The sequence below is a fragment of the Cervus elaphus genome, chromosome 18 (assembly GCF_910594005.1).
Source record: "Cervus elaphus chromosome 18, mCerEla1.1, whole genome shotgun sequence".
Classification (NCBI taxonomy): domain Eukaryota; kingdom Metazoa; phylum Chordata; class Mammalia; order Artiodactyla; family Cervidae; genus Cervus; species Cervus elaphus.
In genome coordinates, this window is record NC_057832.1 from 69958699 (window position 1) to 69968579 (window position 9881).

The 9881-nt window shown below is 40.5% G+C and overlaps 1 protein-coding gene across 1 annotated transcript in view; it reads left to right on the forward strand.

Annotated features, from left to right (window-relative positions):
* Positions 1-9283, forward strand: part of DPY19L1 (dpy-19 like C-mannosyltransferase 1) — a 100882-nt gene extending 91599 nt beyond the window's left edge. The window contains exons 22-23 of the mRNA XM_043872079.1: positions 6485-6666; positions 8011-9283. Of these exons, the coding sequence (XP_043728014.1) occupies positions 6485-6641 (157 nt within the window). The 3' untranslated portion in view covers positions 6642-6666; positions 8011-9283. The remainder of the gene's footprint in view (positions 1-6484; positions 6667-8010) is intronic.
* Positions 9284-9881: the final 598 nt, after the last annotated feature.

Consider the following 9881-nt stretch of genomic DNA (forward strand, 5'->3'; position numbering starts at 1 on the left):
ATCTACAGGGCCCTTCCGGTGAAGTCGGTGTTTTCTACAGGGATTTTAATCTGTTGCACCAGTCCCTTCTGAAGCGGTTCCCTTTGTTTATTTGGCTTCTGTTTGCCGGTCTCTTCAGAGCCTCATTTCCGCCCTGACACAGGCGAGCGGAGGTGGGCTCTTATTCAGTTAGCTAGTTCCTTGCGCTGCGGGGCGGGGCTGACGCTGCGGGGCGGGGCTGACGCTGCGAGGAGGGGCTGGCCCTGCGGGGGCGGGCTGGCGCTGCCGGGAGAGGCTGACGCTGCTTTCTCCGTCTGCGCTGCTCAGGCTCCCGGCTGTTCTATATGGAGCGCGCCCCGCGCTGCGCCAGGTTCCAGCCCTCGGGTGTTACACAAAAGCGCGGAAGGAAAAGCTGCGCCTGCTTTCTGTGTCTTCCCCGTCAGAGCGGTCCAGGCAGCGAGGGGCTTGATGGGCGCACTATCCCCAGGTGTGGCACACTCACTCCCTTCCGCGGACCCAGTCTCAGTTTCCGCTGGCGCCAGTCGGGTGCGCGCGCCTTCCGCCCTCCGCGTCCCCAGCCCCAGTCCCCGCCCGCGCCGGTCGGGTGCCTGCGCCCTGTGTCTCGCCGCGACCTTCCCCTCCCCCCTGCCTCCTGCCTCCGGCGGGGCTGGGCGGGTCCGCAGCCTGCGACCTCTTCTTGGGACTTTCTCCGTCCCTTTGTTCTGCGAACGGCCGGCAGTGTGTTCCGGCCGGTTAATTTTCTCTCTCTTGGTCTCCCACAGTTCAAGTTGGCACCTCACAGAAGCTCCCTCCGATTGTCCTCAGGGCCCTTAGGCCCGGACCCTAGCCCAAGCAAGGCCGCCTAAGACTCCCTTCCCGGGACGGGTCTCCGTCCTTAGCTCTTTCGTCTCACTTTTTATCTTTTATATTTTGTCCTACCTCCTTTCGAAGACAATGGTCTGCTTTTCTGGGCGCCTGATGACCTCAGCTAGCGATCAGAAGTTGTTTTGTGAGGTTTGCTCTGCATTCAGTTATTCTTTTGATGAGTTTGTAGGAGAGAAAGTGGTCTCCCCGTCCTACTCCTCCGCCATCTTGCTTAGCTCCTTTTTTATTGTCCGTTCTCTGCTCTTTCTCATTAATTCCCATAATAGAGTTGACATAAAATTAAAATACATTAATTCAGAAGAAAATTATTGAGATTTCACTAATACTGTTTTACAGACATAGCTGACTGGCCTCAGGAAACTTTAGAAAACCCAGACAAGGACTGAAGGATATTATACTTAGAGCTCACAAAGGCAGCTCTTTGCCCTCTTCTTTTCCTGAAAGCAGTTGAACTCAATAGCTGGTGCTTCATGTGTGTTTCACTCTCTACTATCATTGGCCTGCAGTATAATAACAGTTTGGCCTTGGTATGTGTGAGAAAATTAAAAGATAGAAAACCCAAGCCCAGTCATATTTTCATAGGTTAATAGAATCTTATATCAGCGAGGGTGTGAAGAAAAGTGTGCACTGAACACTCTTTTGTGGGAATACTCACTGGTAATACCTTTTTGGAAGATAATTTGATAGACGCATAGTGAAAGTTGAATAGCATTTTGACATGGTGATAGCACTGCTTCTAGAAATAGAAACTTAGCTTATAGAAAGATAAAGGCACAAAATTATTTATATCAGCATTGTTTTATAATGACAAAAATGAGAAACAATTAAGATATCTCTCCATGAAAGAGTGATTAAATAATACATAAAAGTACTACACCTATGAAAAAGAATAAAGTAGGTCTTTATGAAATGAGACTGTGACCACTTTTTATTGCTAAGTGAGGAGGCCCAGATTAATCTCAGTTTTGTAAAAGCAACCCAGGAGCACCTGTGAATATAAATGTCTGTGCTATGTTTTTGTGTGCTTGTATGTCTGAACATGAATAAAAAAGGTCGAGCAGAAAGCATGCTGGATTGTTTACAGAAGCACCTCTGAGGAAGGGCTTTGGAGGTAACAGTGGCTTCTACTTATTTATTTTGACATGTTCATATTTTGACACCTTTTGAGTGAAGGTTCCTTTTAAGTTAAAGATGTTATTGAAAAAGAGAAAGCATGTGCATTCCTGTCTAGTACTTGCCTCATGGTAAAGAGCAGGGTCATGGGGCTGCCAGTGGGAATTAAAGGGACTTGTTGGAAATGGTGTTTTCTCATATAAAGAAAAGTGAAGCAACTATGATAAAACACAAGCTGTTATCAAATCTCTATAATTTTTCCTTGGTTTTTCTGTTTTTTAACATTTTAAAAATGTAAAATTTGTGAAATCCCTTTCACTTTTTTTGTTTTTGATTGATATTTGGAAGAGTCCAGGCCAGTTGTCTTGCAAGAATGTCCCACATTTGAATTTGTCTAACTTATTCCACATTATTAGATTCAGTCTGGCAAAATTTGGCAAGAACACTGCATAGATGGTGTTGTGTACTTTCCATTATGTCACTTTGGGAGATACCTGTCACTTTGTTCTGTTATTGGTAAGTTTGGTAACTTGATTAAAGAATGTCCCCAACTCTCTCCATTTTAAGGAGACAAATGTCCTTTATAATCAAAGCCTTTCACCAGATAGTTCTTACATCCACTCATCCACTTCTTATGCTTTCCTGAATCAGTTATTATTAATACATTGGTGATTATAAAACAGGAAACATAATAGATTTGAAAATAATATATCAGTTACTGTTTAGTGGAGGTAAGAATGGATTTGGTAAATAATAAAGGGTCACTTTGTGTCTCCATGTCAGATTAGTTCAGTTTAGTCGCTCAGTCGTGTCCGACTCTTTGCAACGCCATGGACTGCAGCACGCCAGGCCTCCCTATCCATCACCAACTCCTGGAGTCTACTCAAACTCATGTCCATTGAGTCAGTGATGCCATCCAACCATCTCATCCCCTTCTCTACCTGCCCTCAATCTTTCCCAGCATCAGGGTCTTTTCAAATGAGTCAGCTCTTTGCATCAGGTGGCCAAAGTATTGGAGTTTCAGCTTCAACATCAGTCTTTCCAGTGAACACCCAGGACTGATCTTTAGGATGGACTGGTTGGATCTCCTTGTAGTCCAAGGGACTCTCAAGAGTCTTCTCCAACACCACAGTTCAAAAGCATCAATTCTTCGGTGCTTAGGTTTCTTTATGGTCCAACTCTCACATCCATACATGACCACTGGAAAAACCATAGCCTTGACTAGATGGACCTTTGTTGGCAAAGTAATGTCTCTGCTTTTTAGTATCCTGTCTAAGTTGGTCATAACTTTCCTTCCAAGGAGTAAGCGTCTTTTAATTTCATGGCTGCAATCACCATCTGCAGTGATTTTGGAGCCCAGAAAAATAAAGTCAGCCACTGTTTCCCCGTCTATTTGCCATGAAGTGATGGGACCGGATGCCATGATCTTAGTTTTCTGAATGTTGAGCTTTAAGCCAACTTTTTCACTCTTCTCTTTCACTTTCATCAAGAGGCTCTTTAGTTCCTCTTCACTTTCTGCCATAAGGGTGGTGTCATCTGCATATCTGAGGTTATTGATATTTCTCCCGGCAATCTTGATTCCAGCTTGTGCTTCCTCCAGCCCAGCATTTCTCATGATGTACTCTGCATATAGGCTAAATAAGCAGGGTGACAATATATAGCCTTGACATACTTCTTTTCCTATTTGGAACCAGTCTGTTGTTCCATGTCCAGTTCTAACTGTATACAGATTTCTCAAGAGGCAGATCAGGTGGTCTGGTATTCCCATCTCTTTCATGTCACATTTTGGTAATTCTCAAAATATTTCAACTTTTTTCATTCTTATATTTATCATGGTGACCTGTGACCAGTGATCTTTGCTGTTACTATTGTAATTGTTTTGGGGGCACCTTGTACTGTACCCATGTAAGATGGCAAACTTGATGGGTGAATGTTGTGTGTGTCCTGACTGTTCCACCAACCAGCTGTTCCCCTATCTCTCTCCTTCTCCTTGGGCCTTCCTATTCTGTGAAACACAGGCCAACTAATAATTTTTCAGTGGCTTCTAAGTGTTCAAGTGAAAGGAAGAGTTGCATGTCTCTCACTTTGAAACAAAAATTATAAATGACTAAATTTAGTAAGGAAGGCATATCAAAGGCCAAGATGGGTCAAAAGCTAGGCCTCTTGTGCCAAACAGTTAGCCACATAGTGAATACAAAGGAAAAGTTTTTGAAACAAAGTGCTACGCCAGTTAGTACATGAATTATAAGAAAGTGAAACAGCCTTATTGCTAATATGGAGAAAGTTTTAGTGGTCTGGATGAAAGATCAAACCAGCCACAACATCCCCTTAAGCCAATGACTAATTCAGAGTGAGGCCATAACTCTCTTTAGTTCTGTAAAGGTCGAAAAGGTGAGGAAGCCACAGTGGTAAAGTTTGAAACCAGCAGAGGTTGGTTCATGAGGTTTAAGGGAAAAATCCATCTCCGTAATATCAGAGGACAAGGTGAAGCAGCAAGTGCTGATGTAGAAGCTGGAGCAAATTATTCAGGTCTAGCTAAGATCATTATTGAAGGTGGCTACACTAAGCAACAGATTCTCAGTGATGAAACAGCCTTCTATTGGAAGAAGATGCCATCTAGGCTTCCATAACTAGAGAGGACAAGTCAGTACCTGGCTTCAGATCTTCCAAGAACGGGCTGTCTCTCTGTAGTTAGTTCAGTTCTCAGTTGTGTCCAACTCTTTGCAACCCCATGGACTGTAGCACGCCATGCTTCCCTGTCGGTACCCAACTCCTGGAGCTTGATCTCTCTTATTAGAGGCTAAAGCCGCTGGTGACTTGAAGCTGAAGCCAGTGCTCCATTTATCATTCTGAAAACCCTAGGGCCCTACTGAACTATGATAAACCTACTTTGCCTGTGCTTCAAGCCTGGATGACAGCACAACTGTTTACAATATGGTTTCTGACTATGATAAGCTGTTACTAAGGGAAAAAAAGATGCATTTCAAAACATGACTGCTTGTTGACAACGCACCTGATCACCCAAAAGCTCGAACGCATGTACAATGAGATTAATGTTGTTTTCATGCCTTCTAAAGCAGCATCCATTCTGCAGCCCCATAGTTCAACTAATTTCCATTTTGATGTCTTGTAATTTAAGAAATACACTTTGTAAGGCTATAGCTGCCATAGCCAGTATTCTTCTGTTGGATCTGGGCAAAGTCAATTGAAAACCATTTTGGGAAGGATTCCTGGGAAGAGGTCAAAGTCTCAGAGTTAGCAGGAGCTTGGGAGAAGCTGACTCCACCCCTCCTGGATGACTTTGAGGGGTTCAAGACTGTGGTGGAGTAAGGGACTGCAGATGTGGTGGAAGTAGCAAGACAGTTAGCTTTAGAAGTAGAGCCTGAAGATGTAACTGAATTTCTACCATCTCATGATGAAACTAGCAGATGAGAAGTTACTTCTTATGGATGAGCACAGAAAGTGGTTTTTTGAGATAGACTCTACTCCTGGTGAAGATGCTGTGAAGATTGTTAAAATAACAACAAAGGATTTAGAATATTACATAAACTTAGTTGATAAAGCAGCGGCAGGGTTTGAGAATATTGATTCCAATTTTGAAAAAAATTCTAATGTGGGTAAAATGCTAAAAACAGCATTGTGTGCTACAGAGAAATCGTTCATGAAAGAGAGTCCATCAAGGTGGCAAGCATCATTATATTGTCTTATTTTAAGAAATTTCCATAGCCACCCCAGCTATCTGCAACCATCACCCTGATTGATCAGTAGCCATCGACATTGAGGCAAGAGCCTCCATCAGCAAAAAGATTATGAAGCCTTTCACTGAAGACTCAGATGATGGTTAACATACTTTTTAGCATTAAAGAATTTTTAAATTAAGATATGTAATTCTATTGCACGCTTAATAGAATTCAGCATAAACAAAACATTTACATGCACTTGGCAATACAACTAAAAAATTTGGGTACTCACTTTATTGTAATATTTGCTTTATTGTGGTGGTATGGAACCAAAGCTGGGATCTCTTGGAGGTATCCTGTATAATTTCCTGCATCAGTATATGCAGTATATAATCTGCATCAGTATTCCTCTTACTTTGTGCTGGGCATCATGCTGGTACAATCTCCCCCTTAGTCCCTTACGTCATGGGTATGTCCCATTTTACCAATGCGGAGAGTGACATTGAGTGAACTACGCAACACCACATTTTTGGTAAGTAGCTGAGGCAGAATTCAACTGAGATCTCTTACCCCACCGCCTTAATTCACGTATATTATATGCCTTTTTCTTTATCATCACCTTTGCTGTGTTCACCTTGTTCTAGAAAGGATTTATGGTAGCTTAAATAAAAATAACTGTGATAGGGTTTTTTTTTTTTTTTTAAAGAAAGCTAATTTATTTTAAGTGGAAAAAGAAATGAGGGTAGGAACATAAAAAGTATGTTCCTTTATCTTCCATTATGTAACGTACAGTGATTTTCTTTAAATCTACACTTTAATTTTTCTAGGCCTGGATGCAGTATGCCTGAAATCTGGGATGTGGAAGATCCTGCTAATGCTGGGAAACCTCCCTTATGTAACCTCTTAGTAAAGGAGTCCAAGCCTCACTTCACCACTGTATTCCAGAACAGTGTTTACAAAGTCTTAGAAGTTATAGAGGAGTGACTGCTGCCTACAGAGAATTCCACCAGTAATGGTTTCCATGTTTTGCTAATAACTCATGCCTTGTTTTTAATTCAGATTCCCAAAACTTTTATAGGTAACTGTTTTCAAATAGAAAACGTCTTATTTGGTCAGTCTGAATGTAAAAATACTTATACTTTTATCAGTTGGTTACTATTTCAATGCACCCCTTAAAATTTGCTATGCAAATGAGTATATGCTTGTATTTGACTTAAATATTTGTCCTAAAGTGAGCAAAGCTACCTATATAAAAAAAATATGATGGGTCATAACAAGGGTGATGTGAAAATATAGTCACTTCTCAACTGTATAGGGGCTGATTTTACAGTTTGTGGACTATTAATGCCCCTTGCTTTGTTCTCTGCCTTTTGCTCTTGTCTTTCAAACATTTCAGTGATTATTGTAATCTCCTCAGTCATGTCAGCCCCTGTCATCAATTTCAGTAAGAATAGCTGGGGCAGACATGGATATTTGCTATGTAGACCTATAATTTATTTCCCTTCTTCACATTCTTTGTTCTCTGTTGCTCTGTTAATAAAGCATTTCCTGCCCGTTATAAATCCAAGTTCTTGGACCTAGTCATTAGGACCAGATTCCTATAACTGCCAACCATGTGGCATTAGTGTACGTTGGCCTGTCTGTTTCTTTTCAATATTCTGTGTCAAATAAGTGCTATTTACTCATTTAATTGCTTATCAGTTACTTATTCTTGGTTTAAAAAGTTTAATGACAATTGTGTATTTTTCTCATTTTTAGTAGTATTCGAATGTTTATATTTTAATAACTTTAAACCACTTAAAAATTTTCATGTATAATTGTTTTAAGAAAAGCTATTTTGAACAACCACAGATGCATCTAGCAACTAATGTATATGTGAGTAGATATAATTTATAGTGGAAGACTGTAGTATATGGTAATTTTTCTTTTATTATTAAGATACCATAAAATATGACTAGTTTTTTGGTCACACAGTAAATAAATAATGATAAATGAATGGAGTTTTTATATTTTACTTTTAAAATTGCCTGTCTTTAATAAGACGAAGCCTTAAACCTTATGTTATAATTTTTGTTTCAAAAACCATCATTTCAGTAAGAGGGACTAATATATTCAGTCTTCCTCTTTACTTTTTTCTTATCTGTTTATTTGTATCTTGAAACTTTTCCAACCTGCTTTAAATTCCTAGTATGAATTTTTGTTTCTTAGAAGTTAATTTGTGTGAAATGAGATTCTACAAAACAGTGAACCCTCATAGTTCTGAGAAATGGTTTTAAGATTTAACGTTCTTAGCAAACCATGACTCTGGCAGACGACACGTTTAATTACACAGTGTTCTCTTTATTAACCGCAGGCAGATTAACCTCATTGTGGATTGTCCTTGAGACCTGAGTCCTCGGGGCTGGTTTCCGGTGCCCGCTCCGGGGAGCCACTGAAGAGCTCTTCTCTTTCTGCCTTCTCTCCAGAGCCCAAGGACAAGCCTGGTCTGGGGGAAGCACTAGCTTGCTTAGAACAGACAGCTGCCAAGACAGCCCAGGCGGAGGCACGTGCAGCCCCCAGCCTGCCCCAGAGCCCGCCTTTCCCAGGGAGCCTCCTGCTGGCCGAGATGGTCAGTGACTTCAGGTGCCTCTCCCTCTTTCTTGCTCACTGGGTGACTAATTTCTTGGTCTTGGTCTTCAGCCAGTTTTAGAAAACAAGGAAGCATCTGGGGAGTTTGGATTAGGAGTAGAATTTAAGCAGTGATGCAGCAATGCAGAAAAAAGGGAAGCGGGCACTTGAGGCCTGAGAGGATGAAAGCCAGCATGGGTGGGAGAGGAGAAGTGTGTGATCTGCTCTATTTCCCACTGTTTCTCATAGAAGTGTGTTTTGTACATCCAGCAGTTCCTATTTTTTTAACTTTACTTTTAAAGTCATTCTCTATTTTTCCCCACCTTTAAATAATCCCCTTCCCAGTAAGTTTACATGTAATTATTTGAAATTCCACATAGGAAAAACATTAAAATAGTGTTATAACTGTCTTATATGCTGGGAAAAGATAAAAGTAGTCAAATTAGGGTTTTTTTTTTAATTATTATTTTCAGAAGACTCCTTTCATAGCAGTATTTATTCATGTAGCTCCACCAGCAAGCTATGATTATGTTTTAGGCCAGTCAGTTTAGAACAGACGCCCTGGGCTACGCTGCACACTCGGCCTTGGTCACATCTGTAGCAGGCGGTGCTGAAGGTTATAAATATCTTTTATGGCAACACAGAGTAGTAGTAGGTTCGATATACATGATAAACAGTATTAGAGCTCAGTATTTTATGCATTTTTAGCATTTAAAAATATTTTTGCTTTAGTGTGAGGAAGGTTAGGATGGGCAGGGCAGTGACAAAAATAGCTATTGCTATGACATTAGGAAAGGGGAAAAAAAGTTGGGACAGTATTCCTAAAAAAAGATAAGCCTCTTAAAAGTGCTTAGTAGAAACAGTGTAGTGTTAAAATAGGACAATGATACTAAGGAGAAAATGAAAGAATGTTATCAGGAGTAAATTGATAATGCATACGGGAATTGTATTTTTATGAATTTTATGCCAGTTGTTTACATGTACTATGTATGTTAAATAAAAAAGATCATGAAAATATGGAGAGTGTTTTTTTTTTATTCTTATTTTCATTTCCTTCTTAGCTGTACATATGTTTAGCCTTATTCTGTAGTCAGATAACCATGAACTGGTCTGTGGCAGATTGCAGTCCTGATAGAGAGGAAGGATTAAAGGTCCATGGAGCTACTCAAACCTCTTTCTCAGTGGTGGAATAGCTGTTAAGGTTCCCCACACTCTTCTCGTATTTATGGCATTATATACACTTACATTACTTTATTGTTTATGTCAAGGGACACAATCATTTTTTAAAGTCATATTTTCAGGGTAATTCCAGAGTTGCTGAAAGCTTCTTTTCGTACTTTAAACCACAGATTGGCCTCATGACATTTTCTAAATTATAACTCCTTGTATTAGTTTGATACAAGCATCAACTTAGTTTTTTTTTTTTTTTTAATCTGCTAGGAGGCAAGACAGGTTAGCTTAATTCATGCCTCTGTAAGTTTTTACACAGTAATACCTTCATTCTCTGACATGTTTGAGAAGAGTGATTCTCAAAGGTAGTGTGAGAATCAGAATCAGCTGGAGGGCTTGTTAAAACAGACTACTGCACCTCACCACAAAGGTTTCTGATTCATAACA